The 27,035-nt window shown below is 47.1% G+C and overlaps 2 protein-coding genes across 11 annotated transcripts; one reads left to right on the forward strand and one right to left on the reverse strand.

The window, feature by feature from the left end:
- Window positions 1-3,106: 3,106 nt before the first annotated feature.
- On the reverse strand, window positions 3,107-13,400 carry EXOSC1 (exosome component 1). 3 transcript variants are annotated; one of them, XM_066238606.1, is made up of 9 exons: window positions 13,333-13,400; window positions 13,108-13,223; window positions 10,478-10,552; window positions 8,798-8,886; window positions 7,821-7,854; window positions 7,268-7,318; window positions 7,058-7,142; window positions 6,593-6,726; window positions 3,107-3,984 (listed from the first exon to the last, which is right to left on the reverse strand). In XM_066238606.1, exons 1-8 carry the CDS (start codon window positions 13,361-13,363, stop codon window positions 6,620-6,622), a joined length of 588 nt encoding a protein of 195 aa, XP_066094703.1. In that variant the 5' UTR covers window positions 13,364-13,400; the 3' UTR covers window positions 3,107-3,984; window positions 6,593-6,619. The 3 variants fall into 3 exon arrangements, with proteins under 3 accessions (XP_066094703.1, XP_066094704.1, XP_066094702.1); XM_066238607.1 differs by lacking the exon at window positions 3,107-3,984 and adding an exon at window positions 4,938-5,868; XM_066238605.1 differs by lacking the exon at window positions 3,107-3,984 and having other exon boundaries at window positions 6,372-6,726.
- Window positions 13,401-13,539: 139 nt separating this feature from the next.
- Window positions 13,540-26,943, forward strand: ZDHHC16 (zinc finger DHHC-type palmitoyltransferase 16). Of its 8 annotated transcripts, XM_066239704.1 has the most exons (13): window positions 13,540-13,640; window positions 13,798-14,029; window positions 18,415-18,504; window positions 20,471-20,718; window positions 20,878-21,072; window positions 21,192-21,280; window positions 21,651-21,679; window positions 22,321-22,454; window positions 22,578-22,625; window positions 23,482-23,567; window positions 24,171-24,294; window positions 24,504-24,574; window positions 26,369-26,943. In XM_066239704.1, the coding sequence occupies exons 4-13, from the start codon at window positions 20,476-20,478 to the stop codon at window positions 26,481-26,483; spliced, it is 1,134 nt and encodes a 377-aa protein (XP_066095801.1). In that variant the 5' UTR covers window positions 13,540-13,640; window positions 13,798-14,029; window positions 18,415-18,504; window positions 20,471-20,475; the 3' UTR covers window positions 26,484-26,943. The 8 variants fall into 8 exon arrangements, with proteins under 8 accessions (XP_066095801.1, XP_066095802.1, XP_066095803.1 ...); XM_066239705.1 differs by lacking the exon at window positions 18,415-18,504; XM_066239706.1 differs by lacking the exon at window positions 18,415-18,504 and having other exon boundaries at window positions 13,798-13,914.
- The last annotated feature ends 92 nt before the right edge of the window (window positions 26,944-27,035 follow it).

A 27,035-nucleotide genomic window follows, 5' to 3' on the forward strand; every position in this document is an offset into this window, starting at 1 on the left:
CACATTCAATAAAGATCACTAGGTCTATAATCTTCATACATCAGAATGGTTAACTTATGGACTGGGGCATGAAATTTCTGGCAGACCGGTCCATGGAACGGTGGCTGGAAAAGACTGCTTTGGAGTAAAGTAAATGCTCGACCGGACTTGTAGACTTCATGTGCACCTTTCTTTTTGACCCTTAAAGTTTTAACCTTGTTAAGTCAATAAACATCCTCAAAAATTACATACAACCTCCTAAAATGACTTGATGCAGGGGAATATTATACACAGAAATGGGAAGGGGCACTGCTCATTCACCTCTCTTGGGCCTTTGAAAAGTCACTGGAATGTGAGAAAGCCCATAAGGCCTTTCTCTTCTACTAGGAAAAAGTTACATCTGTTAAACTGGAATTAATTTCCTCTGTGCTAGCCATTAGATGAGGCACATGCACAGAAAAACTGGAATCCTTAATCCTGACAACCTCCTACTGAAAACAGGCTGAAAAAGATGTTAGAAACTTGACACAAAGTATGCTATGAAATACTGAAGTCCAAGTGAAGGATATTAACTAAATTAAGGTCCTTATTCTAAAATTCAAGTACTTTTCCAGTTTTCCATTGATTTGAGAGAGATCAAGAAGCATCAATTTGTTCCACTTAGTGTGCATTCATTGGTTGCTTCTATGTGCCGGGATCAGGGATCATACCCACAACCTTGGCACACTGGGGTGATGCTCTATCCACTGAGCAACATGGCCAGGGCTAAAAGTGAAGTACTTTAGAGCATCTTGCTTTTTAGGTTTAGTTTTTGTTTTTTTGTTTTTTGTGAGAGAGGGAAACATGGGGGTGGAGTGACAAGATGACAAGCATCAACTCGTAGTTGCCTCACTTTGGGTGCTCATTGATTGCTTTCCATAACATGCCTTGACCGGGAGGCCAAGCCAGTGATTTTGGGGTCATGTTAATCCTGTGCTCAAGCCGCAGATCTTGGGGTTTCAAACCTGAGATCTCAGTGTCCTAGTTCACTGCTGTATTAACTGCACCATCACCAGTTAGGCAAGATTTAATTTTTTATTTGATCTACAGAGTAACACTAGGAAGACCTTTGGTAATTAAGCCTCCAACAGCCTGGTGGGGTATTAGTTCACTTAGCCTGTACTGAATCTTAGACCAAGTTGGTAGTTTTGATCAATGGTCTTCACCTAAATTAGACTTGGTCATCCTGGATTAATGTTCCTGTATGTCCTGACATCTATCTCTTGAATCTGAAGCAATCTATGGCAGTGCTTCCTAGCCAGGTTAGCATATCAGAATTACCCGTGGAGCTGAAAAAAAAAAAACCCAAAACCCTAGAAACCCCTAACCACCTGCTTTGGGTTCACACCATGAAATGTGAAAGCAGAGCTAGGGCACCTGGCTTTCTTACCCCCTTTAAAGCTTATAAGGCAGTTGTGTGGGTTTTTTTACAGGGACAGAGAGAGAGTCAGAGGGACAGATAGGAGGGAGAGAGATGAGAAGCATCAATCATCAGTTTTTCATTCGATACCTTAATTGTTCATTGATTGCTTTCTCATATGTGCCTTTTCCGCGGGCCTTCAGCAGACCGAGTAACCCCTTGCTCGAGCCAGCAACCTTGGGTTCAAGCTCGTGAGCTTTTTGCTCAAGCCAGATGAGCCCACGCTCAAGCTGACGACCTCAGAGTCTCGAACCTAGGTCCTTGGCATCCCAGTCTGACGCTCTATCCACTGCGCCATCGCCTGGTCAGGATATAGGCAGGGTTTTTTTTTTTTACAGATAGAGTGTCAGAGAGAGGGATAGATAGAGACAGACAGGAACAGAGAGAGATGAGAAGCATCAATCATCAGTTTTTCGTTGAGACACCTTAGTTGTTCATTGATTGCTTTCTCTTATGTGCCTTGACCGTGGGCCTTCAGCAGACCGAGTAACCCCTTGCTCAAGCCAGAGACCTTGGGTCCAAGCTGATGAGCTTTTTGCTTGAACCAGATGAGCCCGCGCTCAAACTGGTGACCTTGGGGTCTCGAACCTGGGTCCTCGGCATCTCAGTCCCACGCTCTATCCACTGCACCACTGCCTGGTCAGGCGGATATAGGCAGTTTTGATGTTCACCTAACCCAGGCTGAAAACCACTATTCCACAGCACAGAAAGAATATCTGCCCTGGCCGGTTGGCTCAGCAGTAGAGCGTCGGCCTGGCGTGCAGAAGTCCCGGGTTCGATTCCCAGCCAGGGCACATAGGAGATGCACCCATTTGCTTCTCCACCACCCCCCTCCTTCCTCTCTGTCTCTCTCTTCCCCTCCCGCAGCCAAGGCTCCATTGGAGCAAAGATGGCCCGGGCGCTAGGGATGGCTCCTTGGCCTCTGCCCCAGGCGCTAGAGTGGCTCTGGTCGTGGCAGAGCGACGCCCCGGAGGGGCAGAGCATCGCCCCTGGTGGGCGTGCCAGGTGGATCCCGGTCGGGCGCATGCGGGAGTCTGTCTGACTGTCTCTCCCCGTTTCCAGCTTCAGAAAAATACAAAAAAAAAAAAAATGTTGACAGGTACTCGGAGCTGACTGAGCATCTGTGCCCAAACAGTGATGTTTAGCAATGGTGATATTTGCTAATCTAAAATTGATTCTAGGAATAAGGAAGATGTTCTTTTTTCTTTTTTATGGGCGCTTTTCCTGTGTGCCCTGGCCGGGAATCGAACCCGGGATTTTTGCACGCCAGGCCGACGACGCTCTACCACTGAGCCAACCGGCCAGGGCCCCTGTCACCATTTTTTATTGAGTATTTGCTATGTGTTAGTCATAGTACCAGAAACTGGAGATTCAAAGATAGATAAGAGAGTCCTGCCCTAAAAGCTCAGACTGGGAGGGGAGACAGGCACATAACTGATTTATAATACACTACTGCACTGTTAAGGATGAGAAAATCTAACCCGGTCTGCACTAGATCAGAGGGCTATTATTCAATTATTTCAAATGCTCTTTTTTAGGACACTTTTTAACTATCTGAAATTATGACATCTCTTTATTTGTTTACTTATTATCTGTCTCCTTCACTGGAATATAAGCTCCACAGGGAAAGGATTCTATCATGTTCACTGCTTTACCCCCTAGGTGCTGCAGCAGTGCAGTGGTGGGCAGCTCAATATATATTTATTAACTGAATACATGATGTAACGTGAGCACCCATAACGAAACGTCTAATTGCATGCGTAAGGTTCTGTTAATGCTTGGAAAAAGGAAGCACCGCTGTATAGGAGAAAACCTGGGCTTTACAGTAAGACGGACCCGGGTTTGAATACTGTTCTGCCACTTGGTGTCTGTGAGACTTAGGGCAAGTTAATTTTTCTAAGCCTTAGTTTTACTTCTCCATAAAATGGAAATGATTACTATTTTCCATGGTCACTGTGAAAATATGAGATAAGTAAAACAGCCAACACTGTTGTTGACAGAATCAATTGGTAGCTTTCTGCAAGTTGCAATAGGGAGAATCTAACCAAAACTGAAAATGTGCATAGTTGACCCAGCATTCCACTTCTAGAAAACCATTTTGTAAAAGAATCAGGCATGCACAAAGATACAGATGTCTTCTCTGCAGCATTGTAAAAAAAAGGTTATAAAGTTTTAAAATACCTATCAGTAGGGGACTGGTTAAACAAACTACATATAAGTGGCCAGCATATGGTCTGACATTTAGTAGATACTTCACAGAAGGCAATCAGATATATAGCAATAATATATAACAATACTATTGGCATGTGCTGAGCACTTTTATGCATTTCTTCTTTTTTTAAAAAATTTTTTTCTTTTTCTTTTCTTTTTTTTAAAGATTTTATTTATTTATTATAGAGAAGGGAGGGGGAGGAGCTGGAAGCATCAACTCCCATATGTGCCTTGACCAGGCAAGCCCAGGGTTTTGAACCGGCAACCTCAGCGTTTCCAGGTTGATGCTTTATCCACTGCGCCATCACAGGTCAGGCCATTTCTTCTTCTTAATCCTGTAAAGTCATACTACACTGCTCACAAAAATTAGAGGATATTTCAAAATGAATATGAAGTGATAAAATAACCCCTAATTTTTGTGAGCAGTATATTTCAGATGAGGAAACAGACAAAAATAACTTGCTCAAGTATCAATGGCCACATCCTGATTGTTACAGCATAATTTTGCAAAATGTTACCATTGTGGGAAACTGTGCAAAGTGTACAAGGGACCTCTCTGTATTATTTCTTTCTTTCTTTGTTTTTCCATTTTTTTTTTCAGAGAGGCAGGGAGAGAGAGACAGGAACATCGAGCTGTTCCTGTGTGTGCCATGACCAAGGATCAAACCCGCAATCTTGTTTTGAGACAACACTCTTAACTGACTGAGCTAACTGGCAAGAGTTGTATTATTTCTTAAAACTGCATATGGACCTATCATTATCTGAATAAAAGGTTTAATTAAAAAACAAAATACAGCCTGACCAGGCGGTGGCGCAATAGATAGAGCATCAGATTGGGATGCGGAGGACCCAAGTTCGAGACCTCGAGGTTGCCAGCTGGAGCCCAAAGTCGCTGGCTTGAGTAAGGGGTCACTTGCTCTGCTGTAGCTCCCTGGTCAAGGCACAGATGAGAAAGCAATCAATGAACAACTAAGGTGTTGCAACAAAAAATTGATGTTTCTCATCTCTCTCCCTTCCTGTCTGTCCCTATCTATCTCTGACTCTTTCTGTCCAAACAAACAAACAAACAAACAAACAAAAACCCCACGAAAATAAAGCCTAAGGTCACTGTTTCGAAACCCTGGGCTTGCCTGTTCAAGGCACATATGGGAGTTGATGCTTCCTGCTCCTCCCCCTGTTCTCTTTCCTCTCTCTCTCTCTCTCTCCTCTCTAAAAATGAATAAATAAAATCTAAAAGAAAACCCCCCCCAAAACAAAAACAAACTACAGCCTGACCAGGTGGCACAGTAGATAGAACATCGGACTGGGACGTGGAAGGTCCATGTTTGAAACCTCAAGGTCGCCAGCTTGAGCACAGGCTCATCTGGTTTGAACAAAAAGCTCACCAGCTTGATCCCAAGGTTGCTGACTTGAGCAAGGGAACACCCCCGTCAAGGCACATATGAGAAAGCAATCAATGAACAACCAAGGTGCTGCAACAAAGAACTGATGCTTCTCATCTCTCTCCCTTTCTGTCTGTCCCTATCTGTCCCTTTCTCTGACTCTGTGAAAACAAAAATCAAACAAACAAAAAAACCAAAATACAAAAAAACACTTAACCTGTTCAATGCTAGAACTAGAGACTTGATTCCAAAGCTTACCTTCAACCACTGTCATTACACACAGAAGACATGGGATCCTTGAATAACACCTCAAGAAGTGACATAATTTACTGTTCTGTCCATTCCCTCTGCAACTTCTCCATGCTTCCTTCACTCTCATGCCTTCCTCACCCTCAAACTTTGGTGTTCATTTATTTCTGTGCTTTGCTTGGGTTACTCTTTGCCTTGAATATCTTCACTTATCCAAGTTCTTTGATTCCTTTTATCTCATGTTACAAATCTTTTCCTGATATCCTCACATGACAGTGCTGTGTCCCACTTTTCAGTTCATATTTAACAAACATTTCCTGGAGTAGTCACTCTACCAGTAACACTATGATTACCAAGTAACTTTCTTTTTTTTTAATTAAGTGAGAGGCCAGGAGGGAGGCTGAGAGATAGATTCCTGCATGTCCCCTGACTGGGGTCTACCTGACAAGCCTCCTACAGGGCAATGCTCTGTCCATCTGGGACTGCTGCTCCATTGCTTGGCAACCGAGCTATTTCAGCACCTGAGGCTAGGCAATGGAGCCATCCTCAGTGCCTAGGGCCAACTTGCTCGATCCATTTGAGGCAAGCCTTTGGGAGGAAAAGAGAGAGAGAGAGAGGGAAGGGGGAGGGGTGGAGAAGCAGATGGTCACTTCTCCTGTGTGCCCTGACCGGGAATCAAACCTGGGACTTCTACATGCCAGGCCAACGCTCTACTGCTGAGCCAACCGGCCACAGCTATCAAATAACTTTCAGAGCTACTCACATGCTACCTGAATCACCACTAAACCCTATCTCTCTGTGGGAATGTATATAAAGTGTCTGATCCAGTGGCTGGCACATAGTAAGTACTCAATTAGCAGAAGTACTTAATATATAAACAAGATTAGAGATTAGGCTTCGTCCAAAGCAAGCTGGCAATCGACACATCAGTTAATGGATGTCACCAGGCAAACCCCTGCTCCAAATGTCATAACACCATTTAGATTCCTTTCCTTACTCAAGAGAACAGAAACCACAAAATCCTTTTAATAAAAATGTCTTCTTTGTCACAGCAAAAAAAAAAAAAGTATTTATAAGACTGTCAGAAGAAATAAGGTATTTCCAACATTATACATTTTGTTTAGGGAGCCTCCAAAAGAGAAATTTATCACTCAAGAGAATGAAATCCCCTGAAAGGTTTACAAGAAAAATGTTCCACCCATAGTTTCTGGCTGACTTTTCTAGAGCTGGCTGCTGCTGACCTCAGGTATCTGAATAAAGACAATGGCATCTTACTGCTACTTTCATGCATGTACTCTTGGAAACGGCTTACCCCCCTCGTTGGGGTAAAATGTGGCTTCTAGGTCTGCAAGAATTCAGGCTGTACTCGGGCCACCTTCCGGAATTCTTTAGTGTGGGTCTTAGGGCACTGCATCTCACACCAGCTGATGGGAACCATCTGGACACCTACAAAGGAAAAGTTGGTGTTGGAACTGGTACCCCAAATATTTGCCTGAGATCCCTCTCTTTTCAGCTGGGCTGAAATATCACCAAGGTATCTAGTGAACCCCCCCCCCCAATACAGAAAAAACCTTGTTTATTCCACTGACTTATGGAAGGATAAATAGGAATTATTCCCTTTTCCTCAGATTTATATAAGGAAATCACTCTAATCTCAGCAATAAGCATGTACATTCATATTGCTTCCTAAATAATTATAGAACAGGGAAAACAATGGATTAATCCCAGATCATAGCTTCTAGAAAAAGGTAAGCACATGAAGTATGAACCAACTCACCTGACTCACTGTGGGCCACCACCACCCCTAGTTCATTTTCAGCAGTGGTGAGGAGGTAGTTGGACTGTGCGTCACCTAGGGAGATCTAGTCACATAACCTTGGTGAAGGAAAATGAAGGGTCCTTCCCTCCCACAGACATTCGAGTTGTTTCTCTACTTCCATGTCTTCTTTTGACAAAGGATAACAAGTCTGCTGGGAATAAAGGATACCACTTTGGCCAAGACAATATCACCTGGGCGAAAACTCTTATAAATTTCAACCTGTAAAGAAAGGGGTGTTAAATGAAAGCTCTAGATTAGGTCAACCAGAAACTATTAAACGCCCCCCCCCCCCCCAAGTAGGATCTGTCTACTTTCTAATCCCAGAGGATAAAGTCATCATGACTCAAGTCAACCAGCAACTTTCATTGCTGCTATAGCATCATCATATAAACCAAAGATTCTGAATCCAGTAACCTGATCAGCAATCTGACTTGAGCAAAAAAGGTGGCTCTGAAAAGGTCCAGAGTAAGTCTGAGACAACAACAATGAATAAATACCTGGCTTCAAAGGTAGAATAAACCAGCCCCACTCTGGTCAACAGAGTGAACAATACTCATATGGAGAGGAAATGGACAGTGAGGTGAATTCTATACTTTCCAGTAGGGAACACCTGCAACTCCTTTGGACTCCACATTCTCACAGATCTTTAAAGTTCACTGAAATAATTTAAAAATATTGAGACTCCTTAAGCGAAAAAAAAAAGAAAAGAAACCCCAATAACCTTGTCTTTTTCAGTAGCTCGGACATCTTCTTTGCTACAAAAAAGAAATGAACAGATTAATTATCTGTGAGACTGAATTATTTTGCAGATGCCTAGCAAACAAAGAGCTATAAGAGCAGAGATCTTGTAGTTAGGACCCAGCTGCCACCCACAGGAGCAGGGTGGAGAAGCTTCCCCAGGCCTCAGAGAGGGGAGAAAACCACATTGCACATTGTTGGATCACAAAGTGCAGCAATACCTCTGACTACAGAAAAGCAGATAAGATTTGGCAAGAAAGGATAGGAACTTGGCTGCTTTAGGAGAGTTTGAACAGAAGCAATATAGAATTACACAGAATCCTGAGGGTAGAAAGGGCCTCAAAAGTTAAATTAGCTGGCTCACAAGAATGATTTGTTTCTTCTTAGAGAATCCACAGAAAGAAAAAAAAAATCTACCATTTTATCCACTAACTTTTGTAATGTCCTACAATCCTTGGGCTTAAACTATATTAAATTCAAGAAAGGAAGGTACTTCCTAAAGTGCTTTCCACTTTGATATGAATCATTCCACACTGCTAATCTCTAGCTTAGCTCAATTCTTTTTGTTTTTTCTTAAGCTCTATCTTATTAGTATTTTCCTTTTTAAAGAAAATGTTTATTTTATTGATGTCAGAAAGAGAAGAAGGGAGAGAGAAAGAGGGAAGGGGGAGAGGGGAGGGAGAGAGAGGAACATAGATCTGTTCCTGTATGTGTCCTGAATGGGGATCGAACCGGCAACTTCTGCACTTTGGGACAATCGATGCTCTATGCTCTAACCAACCAAGCTATCCGGCCTTTTGTCCTAACTCATATACTATAGTATTTTCTTTGGACACTACTTACGGTGAATCAAAGCACAAAGAGGTGAGAAATGGACAGGAGGAGGAATTGCAACTGTTTCTAAAAATTCCAATCTTATTTTGGGTGCTGAGGCAAATGTGAAATAAGAATACTTCTCACCGAATAGTTCCTCGAAAAGAGTTCTTAAGTGGCGTGGACCCTACATACAGGATGTGTACTTTGGCAAAGCGTGAATTGATGCTAGAAACCTGTGAAATAGAGAAAAAATCAGCATTAGAGTACTAGCAGTTGTCAGCTCAAGGAGACAGCAATAAACTATGACTTACCAGGATCTCAGTTCAAGCAACCCTATTAAGTATACAATTTAAGACAAATTAACTCCTACTTATCCCTGCATAGGTGATATATATATATATAAAGTAAAATTATATATATGTATACAACTTAAGACAAATCAACTCCTACTTATCCCTGCATAGGTGATATATATAGAGTGAAATAAGAGCCACTCTGGCCAATGGAATTACTGTAGGAATCAAATGAAACAGCAAAGGATAGATTTTGAAAAATACAGATATCTGGTGGTGGGTAGAAGGTGTTATATTGAGTGGGACACTTGAAACCATGTCAACACAATAAATTAAAAATAAAAAAATATACAGATGTCTAACATAAACAGACACAGGGCATTATAGCAAATCTAGACCTCTAACAGATCTTACTAAGAGGACTATAAGTAGATGGAATTTAAGTCTACATTTCAGCTGCTGCACAGTATCTGGATCACTGCCTCTCCAGTTATTTTCAGACTCACACATAAGATTTTTTTCTGCTGGAGCAACTTATGGAGAGAGAAACTAAGAGCTTGTCCAAGTTAATACAACCCGGCAGAGGGTGGGATAATGTATAATTACTGATCAGTACAGCATTCATTTGTACTTCCTGTGAAACACCCTGAAAGACTTGACATTTAACAGGAATTCTACAGTAGTCTTTTGCTTCTCTGTAGAAAAAGGTCTCACTTCAGATATTCAAAGATAGAGGTCTTCTTACCACCCTTTGGAGCCCGTTTCCCAGACACAGGTAAAACTACATCCTAGGGAACCTGTTCTGTGAACGAGTTATGCAAACTTGAACTTGGCTGCCTTCATTTCCTAGAATCTCTAGACTAGTCCAGTCCAGTACAACTTTGTGGTGACAGAAATGACCAATATGGCAACCACTAACCACATGTGGCTGTTAAGCACTTGAAATGTGGCTAGTGGAGCTAATAAATAAATTTTAGCCCTGGCCGGTTGGCTCAGCGGTAGAGCGTCGGCCTAGCGTGCGGAGGACCCAGGTTCGATTCCCGGCCAGGGCACACAGGAGAAGCGCCCATTTGCTTCTCCACCCCTCTGCCGCACCTTCCTCTCTGTCTCTCTCTTCCCCTCCCACAGCCAAGGCTCCATTGGAGCAAAGATGGCCCGGGCGCTGGGGATGGCTCTGTGGCCTCTGCCTCAGGCGCTAGAGTGGCTCTGGTCGCAACATGGCGACGCCCAGGATGGGCAGAGCATCGCCCCCTGGTGGGCAGAGCATCGCCCCATGGTGGGCATGCCGGGTGGATCCCGGTCGGGCGCATGCGGGAGTCTGTCTGACTGTCTCTCCCTGTTTCCAGCTTCAGAAAAATGCAAAAACAAAACAAAACAAAAAAAAAAAAATAAATTTTAAACTTAAATTTACTTAAATTTAAATGGACATATGTGGCTAGTGGCTACCATATTGAATAGTGCAATTCTACAATGATCATGATTTCAGCACTGGATATAGGTGTCCTAAGTAGCAAGGTTAGGACCAACTTACCTTACAAGTTACAATGGCTCCCACATCTGGCAGTAGTTGGGACTCTGTTTCTCTCATCACAGACACAACAGGGAGCTAAAAAGACAACAATAAAATATAAGTATCCTGGCTGAGCCTTGGGTAAAGATATTTATGGTTTGAGTGTAATATAGGAATGCCTTGGTCCGTAGTTGAGGCCATGTGAGCTGGTGGATTATAGATTGCAGCCCAGAGCAGAAAGCCTTAGAAATTTTAGAAAACAGGAGGGCCACAGGAAGAATGCTTCTAGAAGACATAATCTAACCATCGCAGATTAGTTCTGGCTAGCTTTCCCCCCCCTTTTTGGTGTGATTTTCTTGGGGTATACAATTTATTGTCTATAATTATGGATAATTTGACTCTAACCTCCAAAGTTATAATGCTTCTTTCTAGTTCTCATTTTACTCTACAGGCTAGAATTTCCAAAAATATTATATAATAGGCATACTTGTTTATTTCTGGTCTAGGGGAATACTGCAATTTTCTTTTCTGAGCACGGCATTGCCTATTGGTATAAGAGAGTATTTTTGAACCTCATCTTTTATTAATGTTCCCTATGTTTCAGCTCTCCTGGCCTTCTTTCAGTTCACCAACTCATTACATTTCTTCCCATCTCCGGAGCTCTGTTCAACTTGCTTGCTAGGACTGAGCTCTCTTTATTTATTTTTAATTTTAGAGAAGTGGGTGGGGGAGAGAGGGGGAGAGAGAGAGAAGGGGGGAGCAGCAGGAAGCATCTCCCATATGTGCCTTGACCAGGCAAGCCCCGGGGTTTCAAACCAGTGACCTCCGCGTTCCAGGTCGATGCTTTATCCACTGCACCACCACAGGTCAGGCTGAGCTCTCCTTATTTATCTTTTAGATTGGTTACATGTCACTTCTGCTTACTAGGGTGGCTTTATTTATGACATGTTCTCATGCTACCCCCTCGTATTCTTTTACTTATTTTTAAAAGTGTTTTTAAAATTTAATTTTCAGAGAGAGAGAGAGAGAGAGAGAGAAAGAGAAATATCAATTTATTTCACTCATTTATGCATTCATTGGTTGATTCTTTTTTGTGTGTGCCCTGACCGGGGGTTAAACTTGCAACCTTGGCATATTGGGACAATGCTCTAACTAACTTGTATTCTTTTAAAGTCATTGTAAACAAACTGTTTATGCCCCTTGATAGCAGAGACCATGTGTATCTGGCTCATTAACATATCCTTACAGCTCAGCAAGGAACCTGGAATACAAACATGCTCAACATGTAAAATGAACAAACTTACGAATGGTAAGGAAATTCCTAAAACTGAATAAAAAGCCTCTCAATTTATACATGAGGAAGAACAGAAAGCCAGCGAGTTTGTTTTTTTACCTGAAACAGAATTAAGGTCTAGGTACCCAGCACCTAAGTGTTCTAACTCTGAATCCCCTTTTTACTATGCTACCTGCCTCTAAGCTGCTCTTTCAAAGCCTGCTTATCTGATCCCGCTTAACCCTATGTTAGGCTCTGGAACAAGGGAGGATAGTATTACTCGTGCATTCAACAAATGTTTATTGCGCTTTTACCTTGAGCTAGGTAGGCACTGAAGGTATGGTGGCAAAGCCAGCTTTCATGAATCTCAGAGTCTAGTAAGAGAAGAGTCCAGTGGGGATCATTTAACTGAGTATTTAATTACTACATATGCTGAGATAGTGCTTAAAAGGAAAGAAACTTGGCCCTGGCTGGTTGGCTCAGCGGTAGAGCGTCGGCCTGGCGTGCGGGGGGACCCGGGTTCGATTCCCGGCCAGGGCACATAGGAGAAGCGCCCATTTGCTTCTCCACCCCCCCTTCCTCTCTGTCTCTCTCTTCCCCTCCCGCAGCCAAGGCTCCATTGGAGCAAAGATGGCCCAGGCGCTGGGGATGGCTCCTTGGCCTCTGCCCCAGGCGCTAGAGTGGCTCTGGTCTCGGCAGAGCGACGCCCAGGAGGGGCAGAGCGACGCCCCGGAGGGGCAGAGCATCGCCCAGGGCATGCCCGGTGGATCCCAGTCGGGCGCATGCGGGAGTCTGTCTGACTGTCTCTCCCCGTTTCCAGCTTCAGAAAAATACAAAAAAAAAAGGAAAGAAACTTAATTCTTTGTTTAATAAACAAAAGACAAGATCCTTTCCTCAACTAGTGGGTCTAGGAGGGCTTCTCTGAAGAAGGGATAGGCTATCTAAAGGATAGATAGGAATTAAATAGACTAAAAAGCGGTAGAGCATGCTCCAGACATTTAGTGTGCGTACAAAGTCCCTGTGGCAGAAGAGAGCTTAGCGCACTGGCGACGCTCAAAGAAGTTTGTCCGACCAGATTGCAGAGAATGAGAAGGGAATGTGGATGCAGCCAGAGAAGCAGGCGACGTTCGGCCAGAATTCAGTCCACTGCAGGAGCGTGCTCGCCTCTGCTCCTCCCCAACATCCTTCCTTGAGTGTCAGCAACACAACTGGTCTGGGCGGGCTAAATGCCCAGCAGCAGGGACCACCGCTGGAAGAAACTTCCTGGTGTGGCTCTAAAGACGCGTGCGTCCACAGAGCCCTTGACTAAGGACCGCGAAATAAAAGGCAGCCTAAGAGAAAAGCAGAGACAGGGGAGATGGGAGGCCGCCCACTTTACCGCGCCGTTCTCGCTGCTCTTCGTCACGCAGCCGGCAAGCGATGAAAAGATGTAGCCGTGCCGGGTGTAGGTGCCGCTGCCTGGGCTGCCCTCTTCCAAGTTACACAGACGTTCGCCTGCGGAAAAAAAACGCTCCATCAGCCACAGGTGCCCAGAAGCTGCTGGCCGTCCAGCCTTCCTGCCTTTGTCCCTACCCAGGACTCTCTCTGTGCCCTAGTCACTTACCTGGGATGCAGTACCTCACCGGTGGTGCCATGACTGCCACTATCCCAAGCCTGGAGGAAAACGAAGACGACTTCTCATTGGCCAAAATTCAGGCGTCTTTTCTCAATAAGAAACACTCCAATTGGTGCGCTTATCACGTGACCTCTACAGCGCCTTACGGAACGTGTAAACTACAGGTTCCAGGTCGCCCCGGGGCGAATCAGGGGGCGGAGCTTCGGAATGCCTACACTTGCGCTTGCGCCTGTGGTTAAGGATGGGCTGGCGGCGGGTCCGGGTCTGCAAGCTGGATCTGTGGGCTTCCGGCCATGGTTGGTTGGATTGAGCCCTGCGGGCCTGGGGCGCTGATCTGGAGGGGGTAGCTGTGAGCGGAGGCTGCGGGCTCCTTTTGGCTGATTGGGGAGTCCGCAGGAGGCAGGTAAGAGCGAAGCTGCGGCCTTTGCTTCTCAGCCCTGTCCCTTTTTCTAGGGTCGGGCCCCGTTCCGGGGCCTTATTGTGAGCCTGGTGCCTTCCTGCTGTCTCCTCGCGGAGTCCTGCACGTCCATGCTCTCTTCTAGCCAGACCGAGTGCACCTTCCGAGTAGCGGTAACGCGCGGAGCTGGAAGGAGGCCAGCCAATTCATCTCGCCCATTTCACAGATTTGCAAACTCAGATCCAGAGATAAGATTTGAATTATTCAATGTCTCGCAGATAGTTTAAGGTAGAGCCCAGATCGGAACTCAGGTTTTTGACTTCCAGCCCATCGCACTTTGGCCATGCCACCCACCCTCCCTAAGAAATAAATCTTTCCCATTTTTTGTAACCGTAGTTTCTAATCTCACAGTGGGATCCTCTTAAGAGTCGTGTGGGCCTATCCTTAACTTTTTCTCTTCCTATCATGTTAGTCCAGAAGAGAAGTCTGCACATGAATAATATTCTACTCTTACTGATGATTGACACTTGCTGCTTGAGATTGACAACTTCCCGAGAGCAGCATCGTTGTCCGGATGAGATTTGCCAAGACTTGAGTCGAAGTTTCCTCTGCCTTCTGGTGGCTTTGAAATCCAACTTTTCCTGTTTTCTCCTTGGGAAACAGATGGGGACTTAGAGCCTTGGGAAGAGGAGAGTGCCATGGCCTGCAATCCCCTCTAATCTGGTGGCAGATGTCATGGCCTGTGGCTACTACTGAGGGATCGCAGTGTTCAGGGCTTGTGCTTGGGGTGATAGTGAAGTTGTGCTTTACTCTGTTTCCTCCCTTGTTCACTCTGATCTCCCCTGTACCTCCCCCCTCCCTGGACCTCCACACACAATTTTTTGAGTTCTGTTTTACCTCAATTTCCTGAGATGAATACTGTATCTTAGCTGCCCTTCTCTGACTTCCCCATAGCCTGCAAACCTCATTTGATAAAATGAGTAGAAGCTCAGCTTCAGACTTTGTTCACTTAAATCTGATCTGTTGCTCTCTGCAGCTACAAGCTTTCTGTTTATGTGTTTGGGTTGATTTTTGGTTGAATTTGTCTTCTAAAATGCCTCCTAACTCTTACGTGCTATGATTCTAACAAGGAATGATAGCAGTATGTTGGCAGGAATGCCCTTGCTGTTATTTGTAGGCTGCACATCTGGCCAGCTCTCCATTTGTGCATCTCAGGTCATTCAGTTAAGTATTTATTGAGCTCTTCCATGAGCCAGGTATTGTGTTAAGAACTTTATAAACGTTTCATTTATACCTTACCAAGTGGATATAAGGAATCATAAAGAGTTAGAGCTAGAAGGGACCTAAGCATTTATTCCTGTCTCCTTCCTTGTTGAATGGGAACACAAGGAAATTGAGTTCAGGCAGGATACAGTGATTTTTCCCGAGGTCACCACTTAAGGGCAGAAATAAAACCTGAGCACTCAAAATATGGGGGAGGTAAGAGTTGGTAAGTTTAGTCCTTGAAGCAGGCATTTCCTGTGGCACTAAGCAGGAATTCTGGATGTGGCTGAGAATAATCCAAGAAGTGGAGAATCTGAGAAGGAAGTTTTTTGTTTATTAAAAAATTTTATTTAGTCTGACCTGTAGTGGCGCAGTGGATAAAGCGTCGACCTGGAAATGCTGAGGTCGCCGGTTCAAAACCCTGGGCTTGCCTGGTCAAGGCACATATGGGAGTTGATGCTTCCAGCTCCTCCCCCTTCTTTCTCTCTGTCTCTCTCTTTCTCTCTCTCTCTCTCCTCTCTAAAAATGAATAAATAAAATAAAAAATAAATAAAATTAAAAAAAATTTTTATTTATTCATTGATTGTAGACAGAAAAGGAGAGCGAGGGAGAAACATCAATTTTGTTGTTCCACTTATTTATGCATTCATTGGTTGTTTCTTTTATGTGCTTTGACCCAGGATCAAACCCACAACTCAGTGTATCAGGACAATGCTCCAACCACCTGAGCTACCTGGCCAGGGCAAGAAGGAAGTTTTTTGTAGACAGGAGTGATGGCATAAAATTCATATTCATGAAGATGAGAAATGTGTCCTATTTGCAAATTATTGCTATTGTATTTTAGCAAATAGGAAACTCCGTTAATCATAGTAAGGGAATAAACAGTGGTAGGGACAACCTAAGTCACTTGGATTTGTTGGGTAAAATGTTTTGTCCTACTTTTACGTGTGATTGTGTTGACTGTATATACTATTTTGAAAATATTGCTTTAAGCCAAATTATAGTTTCAAAGAATGGGAATCCAGCTGGAAGGATGTCAGAAGTTGGAGCTTTTCTATTTTCTCTCTTCTACACTGCCTCTTAATACTCTAGCTCCTAGAAGGTGATATGAAAATAGCCATTTCTTTATCCTGGTGCAGAGAGTAGGTCCCTACTGAATTGTCTTTCTTCTCTTTCTCTGCTGCCCTTGTCTGCTGGATTTCTTTCCCTTGGGTCATTATAGGGCTTGTGGAAAGAGGTAATTAAGTGTTCTCTCTGAAAGGCTTCTTGTGCGATGAGCCAGGTTGCAAGGAGAGTACCTTGCTCCAGTTACTGAATGGAAACCATCCCTTTAGTGGAGCAGCCTCCTCCAATTTCTGCTGGGTTTTTTTTTTTTAAAGATTTTATTTATTGATTTTACAGAGAGAAGGGGGGAGAGTGAGAAGTATCACTCATGGTTGCTTCACTTTAGTTGTTCATTGATTGCTTGTTGTATGTGCCTGGACCGGGCAAGCCCAGGGTTTCAAACCTGTGACCTCAGCGTTCCAGGTTAATGCTTTAGCCACTGCGCCACCATAGGCCAAACTCTGCTGGGTTTTGAGCTGTTTGTTAAATAAGTCAGTGGAGTTGCTATAAGGCAGGGGTCGGGAACCTTTTTGGCTGAGAGAGCCATGAATGCTACATATATATATATATTTTTTGTATTTTTCCAAAGTTGGAAGCGGGAAGCAGTCAGACTCCTGCATGCGCCCGACCGGGATCCACCCGGCATGCCCACCAGGGAGCAATGCTCTGCCCATCTGGGGCGTTGCTCTGCTGCTACCGGAGCCATTCTAGCGCCTGAGGCAGAGGCCACAGAGCCATCCTCAGCGCCCGGGCCAACTTTGCTCCAATGGAGCCTTGGCTGCGGGAGGGGAAGAGAGAGACAGAGAGGAAGGAGAGGGGGAGGGGTGGAGAAGCAGATGGGCGCTTCTCCTGTGTGCCCTGGCCAGGAATCGAACCCAGGATTCCTGCACGCCAGGCCGATGCTCTACCACTGAGCCAACCAGCCAGGGCCAATGCCACATATTTTAAAATGTAATTCTGTGAGAGCCATACAACGACCTGTGTACATTACGCATTATCTAATAAAAATTTGGTATAGTCCCGGAGGACAGCTGTGATTGGCTCCAGCCACCTGCAACCATGAACACGAGCGGTAGGAAATGAATGGATTATAATACATGAGGATGTTTTGCCCTGGCTGGTTGGCTCAGCGGTAGAGCGTCGGCCTGGCGTGCGGGGGACCCGGGTTCGATTCCCGGCCAGGGCACATAGGAGAAGCGCCCATTTGCTTCTCCACTCCCCCCTCCTTCCTCTCTGTCTCTCTCTTCCCCTCCCGCAGCCAAGGCTCCATTGGAGCAGAGATGGCCCGGGCGCTGGGGATGGCTCCTTGGCCTCTGCCCCAGGCACTAGAGTGGCTCTGGTCGCGTCAGAGCGTCACCCCTGGTGGGCGTGCTGGGTGGATCCTGGTCGGGTGCATGCGGGAGTCTGTCTCTGCCCGTTTCCAGCTTCAGAAAAATACAAAAAAAAAAAAAAAGAATATTTTATATATATATTTTTTTGTATTTTTCTGAAGCTGGGAACGGGAGGCAGTCAGACAGACTCCCTCATGCGCCCGACGGGGATCCACCCGGCATGCCCACCAGGGGGCGATGCTCTGCCCATCTGGGGCGTTGCTCTGCTGCGACCGGAGCCATTCTAGCGCCTGAGGCAGAGGGCACAGAGCCATCCCCAGCGCCCGGGCCATCTTTGCTCCAATGGAGCCTTGGCTGCAGGAGGGGAAGAGAGAGACAGAGAGGAAGGAGAGGGGGAGGGGTGGAGAAGCAGATGGGCGCTTCTCCTGTGTGCCCTGGCCGGGAATCGAACCCGGGACTTCTGCACGCCAGGCCGACGTTCTACCACTGAGCCAACCGGCCAGGGCCTGTTTTATATATATATATATATATATATATATATATATATATATTTTTTTTTTTTTTTTTTTTTTTTTTTTTTTTTTTCCTGAAGCTGGAAACAGGGAGAGACAGACAGACTCCCGCATGCGCCCAACCGGGATCCACCCGGCATGCCCACCATGGGGCGATGCTCTGCCCATCCTGGGCGTCGCCATGTCGCGACCAGAGCCACTCTAGCACCTGAGGCAGAGGCCACAGAGCCATCCCCAGCGCCCGGGCCATCCTTGCTCCAATGGAGCCTTGGCTGCAGGAGGGGAAGAGAGAGACAGAGAGGAAGGCGCGGCAGAGGGGTGGAGAAGCAAATGGGCGCTTCTCCTGTGTGCCCTGGCCGGGAATCGAACCCGGGTCCTCCGCACGCTAGGCCGACGCTCTACCGCTGAGCCAACCGGCCAGGGCCTCTGTTTTATATTTTTAATATTATTTTTTTTATTAAAGATTTGTTTGCAAGCCAGATGCAGCCATCAAAAGAGCCACATCTGCCTCATGAGCCATAGGTTCCCGACTCCTGCTATAAGGGAAAATCAGGTAATTTCTAGTAAAGACTTTTTTTTCTTTTTTACATTGACAGAGAGAGAGTCAGAGGTAGGGATAGACAGACAGGAATGGAGAGAGATGAGAAGCATCAATCATTAGTTTTTCGTTGCGACACCTTAGTTATTCATTGATTGCTTTCTAATATGTGCCTTGACCGTGGGCCTTCAGCAGACCAAGTAACCCCTTGCTCGAGCCAGCGACCTTGGGTCCAAGCTAGTGAGCTTTGCTCAAGCCAGATGAGCCCGCGCTCAAACTGGTGACCTCGGGGTCTCAAACCTGGGTCCTCCACATCCCAGTCCAACGCTCTATCCTCTGCGCCACTGCTCGGTCAGGCAATTTCTGGTAAAGACTTTAATCTGCAGAATTGATGGGATTTTCATTGAAGGAATCTGTGTCTTCTGAGCATTGTCTGGGTGGCTGACTTTCCATGACTGTTGGGTGAGGTAGAAACCACATAGAGAGGATGAAGGCACTTGCAGAGGAGAGGAGCTGTACAAAGGGCTAAAGAGCTGGGAAGGCTGGTTGGGAAGTTTGGGGCCAAGGGCAGCAGGTGCAGAGAAGGCTTTTTTTCTTTTTTTTTTTTTAAAGAGAGAGAGAGGCAGGTGTGAGGAGCAGGAAGCACCAACTCTCCCATATGTGCCTTGACCAGGCAAGCCCAGGGCCTCGACTGGCAACCTCAGCATTCCAGTTTGATGCTTTATCTACTGTGCCACTACAGGTCAGGCCAGAGAAGGCTCTTGAGTGTTCAACTAAAACAGGCAGGGGAGACTGCAGAGAGAGGAGGCCCCGTGTCTTCATGAGCCACCAGCATGAAGGCTCTCCTCCACTGCCAGTGTCTTCCTGCCTGAGGTGTTATTCTCTGAATACCTGAAGTTGTCTTGGCTTTTGTATCCTTGGGGTGGGGCTGGGACTGGATTTGGAGACAAAGAATCTTGTGTCTTGTGAGGGGTAGCTGAGCTGTCCTGACAGAAGACAGGGACTGTCATGCTACCGTGTTGGGTCCGGTGGCTTGTAACATCACCCCAGAGGAAGTAGGAAGGATGGGTATCTTTTGCCAAGACTCGGGTAACACCAGGGAAGATCCAGGTGCAGGGCTGACATACTGTGTCCTCACCCCAGCACTGGCTGTCCTTGTTGAAGAGCAGTTGTTAGGAGGTAGGTCAACAGGCCAGGGCAGGCAAGGACTTGGGGAGTCCTCTGCTACGGTGGCCCTGCTCACAGAGACACAGTGGGCGGCTTTGTGCATGTTGGCCTTGCTCCACCCAGTGATATGTGTACACAGACAGCTCCAGAGGCCCTGCTTTGACTTGGAGCTGCCTGCCTCTCCCTCACCCCTATACTCTCACCCTCTAGGTGTACATCATCTTGGATTTGCTGTGTAATCAGCTGGTGTAATATGATCTCTGCCCAATTAGAACCTCCAGACCCTACCCCCTATAGCAGGGGTCCCCAAACTACGGCCCACGGGCCACATGCGGCCCCCTGAGGCCATCTATCCGGCCCCCGCCGCACTTAGGGGCACCTCTTTCATTGGTGGTCAGTGAGAGGAGCATAGTTCCCATTGAAATACTGGTCAGTTTGTTGATTTAAATTTACTTGTCCTTTATTTTAAATATTGTATTCGTTCCCATTTTGTTTTTTTACTTTAAAATAAGATATGTGCAGTGTGCATAGGAATTTGTTCATAGTTTTTTTTATAGTCCGGCCCTCCAACGGTCTGAGGGACAGTGAACTGGCCCCCTGTGTAAAAAGTTTGGGGACCCCTGCCCTATAGTCTGATTGGGACATGGGCACTGCCAGTTCTCTAGAGAATTGAAGTGACTTTCCTACTGCCCACAGCTGGTAACTGGCCTTAGTCTTAGGTCTACTTCTGAGTTGGTGATTAGGGCCTCCCCACTGGTGGGCTAGGGGGGGCAGAGAATCCAGGCTGGCACCTCACCAGGGTGTGCTCTCCTAGGAGCCATGCGGGGCCAGTGGAGCCTCCTGCTGGGCCCTGCCCGCCTCTGCCTGCGCCTGCTTCTGCTCCTGGGCTCCAGGCGCCGCTGCCCCCCCCTGCTCCGGGGCCTGGTACAGCGTTGGCGCTATGGCAAAGTCTGCGCACGCTCCCTGCTCTACAACTCCTTCGGGGGCACCGACGCCGCTGTCGATGCTGCCTTTGAGCCCATCTACTGGCTGGTGGACAACGTGATCCGCTGGTGTGGGGTGGTGAGTGATGCCCAGGGAGCAGGAAGAGGGGTGTTTTGGGGGTAGCGGAGGGACATGTGTCTGATGGACCCACCCAACCCCACCCCAGGGATATTCTTGAGTTATTTGGCATCGGCAAGCTCTCTCCCTGCATCTCCCTGACCTCCCTGGTGTTGGCAGGTGTTCGTGGTGCTGGTGATTGTGCTGACCAGCTCCATCGTGGCAATCGCCTACCTGTGTATCCTCCCCCTCATCCTCCGAACCTACTCAGTGCCACGACTCTGCTGGCATTTCTTCTATAGCCACTGGAATCTGATCCTCATCGTCTTCCATTACTACCAGGCCATCACCACTCCCCCTGGATATCCTCCCCAGGTGGGTCTCCCCAGGGGGCTGGGGAGGCCATCCCAGGAGTGGGGAGAGAGTGCCTTGGTATCTTTGGAGCTATAAAGCTGGTGCTGCCTCAGTTACGATGTTTTTCTCTCTTTGCACAGGGCAGGAATGACATTGCAACAGTCTCCATCTGTAAGAAGTGCATCTACCCCAAGCCAGCCCGAACACACCACTGCAGCGTCTGCAATAGGTGGGTCTTGGCTCTGCTGTCTGAATCCTAGCTTTAGTCTTAGGGCAAAACCTAGACCTGGAGTTTGAGAAGATGTTTATGCAGCACTGTCACGTGCCAGACAATGTGTCCTCTGTATCCTAACACCTGGTCCTCAGGTTGGCCCTGTGAGTTTGGCACTATAACCACTGGTAGAAACAGGTTCAGAAAGATGAGTTACCTTGTTCAGTATTTTGTAGCCAGTAAAGCAAGGTTTGAAGCAAGGCCTGGCTGTCTTCAAAGTCTGTGCCCTCTCCACCTCAGCAGGATGCTGGTCCTTGTAGGGAAGGATCGGCACTGCCATCTCAAGACCCTTGGCCACCGTAACAGAGCCTGTGTCCCTCCCTCACAGGTGTGTGCTGAAGATGGATCATCATTGTCGTATCCTTTTATTACCTTTTTCTGCCTGAGGCCTCCTTCTTTAGCGTCAGAGTGCTGCACAGGGTTAAGGGCCACACACCTGAGGCTTCTGCTTCACCCTGCACAGAACACTGGGCTCAGGAAAAGTTAGTGGGAGAGGAGTTGTGGGGGGCTGAGCATCTCCTGATCTCCTGGAGAAGCAGGAAGTGTACAGGCTTTCTGGGACGGACCCCCATGGAGCAAGGCATCTGCTCCACAGCTCTCTCTTGTATAGACTGTCATGCTAACATCTATTGGATGGAAAGAGAAATTCGGGCTTCAGTGGTTGCCCACTGGGTATCCAGGTAGAACCACTGGTCCCCTTCTGCTGTCCCACACAGGTGTCTGGTTAAACCCTGCTAGGCTGACATATTGGCAGATTCATTTTCATGAAGGCTTTCCATTTTCAAGCTTTTCTGGTAGGACTTGTGAGGGCTTTAAAAAGCTTTAACACTTTCACCTCAACTTTTGGAAAGTCCCATATTTTCCTGCCTTTGGAAAATAGTTCTTGGTCACTGGAAGCCCTGGGCTTGGATGATGTCAGCATGAAGCAAGGATGAACCAGAGAGGGCCAGACACATCCTGAAATTGTTTGATCTTGTCCTTAATCCTTCCCCCACCAGCCTGGCTAAACAACTGTGTGGGCCACTACAACCATCGGTACTTCTTCTCTTTCTGCTTTTTCATGACTCTGGGCTGTGTCTATTGCAGCTATGGAAGTTGGGACCTTTTCCGGGAGGCTTATGCTGCCATTGAGGTGAGCCCAGAGTTAGAAGTAGGGTAGCTCTGGAGAGAGCACTGTGGGGCGTTGAATCGGTCCCTAAGGACCTCTGTGCTAGCGGCCTGAGAGTATAACCAGCACTGTTTTCCATCCCCTTAGAAAATGAAACAGCTCGACAAGAACAAACTACAGGCGGTTGCCAATCAGGTGGGCCGTCCGCACCCCACTGCCTCCTGCTGCTCAGGCCAGGGGTATAGAGTTGCTGAGGCAACTGGGGCCCACCTGGTAGAGTTGTAGAGACTGGTTGAGGGGCCGCTGGAGGCTGGATCAGGGGCATGCTAGGAGGCTGTCTACCAGGGGCTGACTAAATGGTCTTGCAGGCAAGCTGGAAGTCCCTGGTATGTGACAGTTTTCAGCTCTCTATCCCATTATCACCTTCTTTGGGCTGAGCAAGGGCTCTGCCTTGGTGACGGCCTGAGCAGCAAGGAGTCTGTGTTAGTCTGTGTACCGGGGCTCCAGGGGACAGAGGTCAGGCTGGGCCAGTCTGATCATCCTCGCTCCTGGTCTGTCTGCGTCCACATCTGGATTGTTCCTTCTCCCCAGGCTTTATAGGACTCTTTATTCTGAGCAGATCTTGGGCTAATGATCGTACCTGTTACCCTTTTGGTTCTTAGTGGAGCTCACAGTTCTTCCCCGTACAGTCATTCTGTTCTGGGTGTGGGTCTGGTCCCTCTCTTGGGGACTGCAGCCACAGGGTGAAGGAGTGCTAGCTGGGGAGTGGAGTGGCTTCCCCTGGAGTCCCATTTGTGTTGTCAGATCTAAAGACCCAGGGTCCGCTCCTCCTGTGCTTTGCCATCCTGTCCAGACCTGCTGTGCCCAGTGTTTGTCCACATGATGCCACCGGGCTTGGTCCACCCATCTGGCTGCTACCTTGACTCCTCTGTGGCTTAACCCCTTATTTTTTCATCCTGGGCTTGGATCACTTCCCAGCCTGCAGGTGCTGGGTACTCTGGTGGGGACCAGCGCAGTAAATGAGGCAGATTTTGCTGTGTTCTTTTTCTAGACTTACCACCAGACCCCACCACCCACCTTCTCCTTTCGAGAAAGGATGACTCACAAGAGTCTTGTCTACCTCTGGTTCCTGTGCAGGTATCTAACTCTTTTTTGACAGCTTAAGGGAGGGGCAGCTTCAGAAAAACCTTTTTAGGTGCCCATAGGGACCCATCCCAGTGTGAATTGCTGCTCTGAGACTAATTTAGGTTGGCAAAGAGCATTTAATTTTCTTCAGCACTTTGGTGCAGGAAACATTAAGGATACTAGCATTGAGTGTTTATGTGCCAAGGTAAGTTAAACTCCTACCTAAACAGTAGGTGACTACATTTTATAGATGAGGGAAACTGGCAATTAGAGGGTGAAGTGATTTGTTCCACAAACAGCCAGGAATGAGTGGTAGAGCTAGAATCAGAATTTGCCATCCCATTGTGCTTTTACTACCTACCTTCCAGGCTCTCGAGAAATATAAAATACAGACTTACTCCTCTTCCTTTCCACATAACTTATTCTTAGCCCATGTTGAGGCATTTTCATTGATGCTTTTCACAGATGTAGTGAAGTAAAAGTTCATCTGGGACGTGTAGGCTGGGAGATAAGGAAGACAGGTAGAGGTCCCCAGCCAGTCCTCATTCAGCTTAATTTCAGACATAGCCTCTAACCCTCTCTGAGCTACTCACCAATCTTTGCCCCTTTTCTCAGTTCTGTGGCACTTGCCCTGGGTGCCCTAACTGTATGGCATGCTGTCCTCATCAGTCGGGGTGAGACTAGTATTGAAAGGCATATCAACAAGAAGGAGAGACGTCGGCTGCAGGCCAAGGGCAGAGTGAGTAGGGCTGAGGAGTGGGGGCGGACCTCTGGGTGGGTGACTGGACCCGCCTTTCTGTACACCTGCATGGTCGGGGCCAACTAGGTCAGGCATCATAAAAGGCTAGAACTTGCCCCGCTGAACTTTGGCTCAGCCAGCTTAGGGTCAAAAAATAGAAGGGGATTAAGTAAAAGGGTTTTGTAGAAATTTGTTTTTCTTGGCCCTAGGTTTTCAGGAATCATTACAACTATGGCTGTTTGGACAACTGGAAGTTATTCCTGGGTGTGGACACAGGAAGGTAAAGTAAAATACCTAGACCAGTGCTGTCTAGTAGAAGTGATGAGAGGCGTTCTGTACCTAGACTGAGACATTAGCCACTGGCCAGCCACCTGTGGCTGAGCACAGGAAATGTGGCTACTGGACTGAGTTTTTATTTTCAGTAATTCGGAAAGGCATGTTGCTTGTGCTACCATGTTGGGCAGCACAGATCTAGATTCTAGGAGCAGAGAGCATTGCTTATTTGAGCCAGCAGAGCTCAAGGCCAACACTGGTTTATGTTGCAGATGAGGCTTATAGATGACACAACAAATCCTAAGAAAGCTGTTTTTAAGAAGAGACTTCTAGGTGGGGAAGATGGCTACTTATCACCTCATTTGTATTGCAGTGCCTGGAGTTCCAGTCAGTCATTTCTGGGACTGAAGTAATCTATTTGTGACAGAAGTCCTAAGACAGTAAATGAAGTTAACTCCTTCTGCCCACGAGACTTGGGAAAATCATTTTATTTTGTGACAGAGACAGAGAGAGGCATAGAGAGGTATAGGGACAGACAGGAAGGGAGAGAGATGAAACATCAGTTCTTCGTTGTGGTTCCTTAGTTGTTCATTGATTGATTTCTCATACGTGCCTTGACCGGATGGGCTACAGCAGACCGAGTGACCCCTTGCTCGAGCCAGCAACCTTGGGCTCAAGCTGGTGAGCCTTGCTCAAACCAGATGAGCCCGTGCTCAAGCTGGCGACCTCGAGGTCTTGAACCTGGGTCCTCCACATCCCAGTCTGACGCTCTATCCACTGTGCCACCACCTGGTCAGGCTCATTTTATTTATTTTTAGACTTTTTTTTTTTTTTTTTTTTTTTTTACAGAGAGAATGTCAGAGAGAGAGGGATAGATAGGGACAGACAGGAACGGAGAGAGATGAGAAGCATCAATCACTAGGTTTTTTGTTGTTGCAACACCTTAGTTGTTCATTGCTTTCTCATATGTGCCTTGACCGCGGGCCGTCAGCAGACCGAGTAACCCCTTGCTCAAGCCAGCGACCTTGGGTCCAAGCTGGTGAGCTTTGCTCAAACCAGATGAGCCCGTGCTCAAGCTGGCGAACTCGGGGTCTCGAACCCGGGTCCTCTACATCCCAGTCCAACGCTCTATCCATTGTGCCACCGCCTGGTCAGGCTCATTTTATTATTTTTACTTTTTTCCAAGTGAGAGGAGTGGAGATAGACTCCTGCATGCGCCCCAACTGGGATCCACCCGGCAATCCTTGTTCGGGGCCTATGCTCTGCTCATCTGGGGCCTTGCTCACAACTGAGCTATTTTTAGTGCCTGAGGTGGAGGCTCCAGAGCCATCCTCAGTGTCTGGGGCCGGTGTGCTGAACCAAATGAGCCATGGCTGCAGGAGGAGAGAGAAGCGGGAAGGGAAGGGGTGGAAAAGCAGGTGGTCGCTTCTCCTGACCAAGAATCAAACCCGGGACTTCCACAGGCTGGGCTGATGCTCTACCACTGAGACAACCGGCAGGACTGAAAATCATTTTTCAAATAGCAAAAACTGAGGCAGTAATTAGGTGACCATAAGTGCCTGCCTGCCTCCCTTTCCCATCCCCATTCTATTCCTGGCTATCACTGTGCTTGCAATGGCCCCTTAGCTCAAAACCTCTAAAGGCCTTCAAGGCACCAAGGGACACATTTATTGCACAAAAGTAGGACTTTTGCTCCTTTGTGATTAATGCGAGGTAGCTTCAGGGTGCTCTGATGTAGCTTTACTGCGAGGTTCAGGAAGCCCAGGACTCTTAGGACTCAGAGACATTTCTTGTTTTGTAGACACTGGCTTACTCGGGTGCTGTTGCCCTCCAGCCACCTGCCCCATGGGAACGGAATGAACTGGGACCCCCCTCCCTGGGTGACCGCCCAGTCAGCTTCTGTGATGGCAGTCTGAGCTGGAGTCTGTCAGCCACCACCTGAGCATCACCCTGCCTCCTGCGTGGTCTCAAGAGCCTCTAAGGGAAGCTTCATGGACTCCTTGAAGAAAAAGAGCCAGTAGGCCTGCCTTAGGTACCATGCAGGGACAACTCAAGGACCTATCTCCTGGTCGCTGCAGACGCAAGGCAGCATGTGGGAAACCCTGGGACGGATGTTCCTTTACTCAGGCAAATAGAAGCTCCAGCCCGACTGGAGATCAGGCAGCTAGCAGCCACGCTGGGTGCTGACCCCAGCCTCCAGGTCACAGCACTGGAGTTGGCCACCACCTCTTCCACTCGCTGTCTGAGAAAACACCTGATGGTCGAGCTGAGATCCTGGCTTCTCAACAGGGCAAAGATAGCAGGCCTACTGCTGAGGTCACTGCCACTTCTCACTTGCTGAAAGGAGCAAAAATAAAGGTATTTGATTTGTAAGGATCTCACTCTTTGCCACTACTTTAGGGCAGGGACAGGGAAAGTCAGGGCCAAGGCCTAGGTGTTCTGGTCAGGCCACCTCTGCCTTACTTGGA

This window comes from Saccopteryx bilineata, chromosome 7 (genome assembly GCF_036850765.1).
Source record: "Saccopteryx bilineata isolate mSacBil1 chromosome 7, mSacBil1_pri_phased_curated, whole genome shotgun sequence".
NCBI classification, from domain to species: Eukaryota; Metazoa; Chordata; class Mammalia; order Chiroptera; family Emballonuridae; genus Saccopteryx; species Saccopteryx bilineata.

Excerpts from the sequence above, each read along its gene's own strand:
- EXOSC1 (XM_066238606.1), bottom strand. The coding sequence starts at position 13,363 with ATGGCACCACCGGTGAGGTACTGCATCCCAG. Across the intron at positions 10,553-13,107 it reads AGAGCAGCGAGAACGGCGCG|CTCCCTGTTGTGTCTGTGAT; the intron begins GTAAAGTGGGCG and ends TTGTCTTTTTAG. Across the intron at positions 7,143-7,267 it reads ATATTGTCTTGGCCAAAGTG|ATCTCCCTAGGTGACGCACA; the intron begins GTATCCTTTATT and ends TTATGTGACTAG.
- ZDHHC16 (XM_066239704.1), top strand. The coding sequence starts at position 20,476 with ATGCGGGGCCAGTGGAGCCTCCTGCTGGGCCCTGCCCGCCTCTGCCTG. Across the intron at positions 21,680-22,320 it reads GAAGATGGATCATCATTGTC|CCTGGCTAAACAACTGTGTG; the intron begins GTATCCTTTTAT and ends TTCCCCCACCAG. Across the intron at positions 22,455-22,577 it reads AGGCTTATGCTGCCATTGAG|AAAATGAAACAGCTCGACAA; the intron begins GTGAGCCCAGAG and ends CCATCCCCTTAG.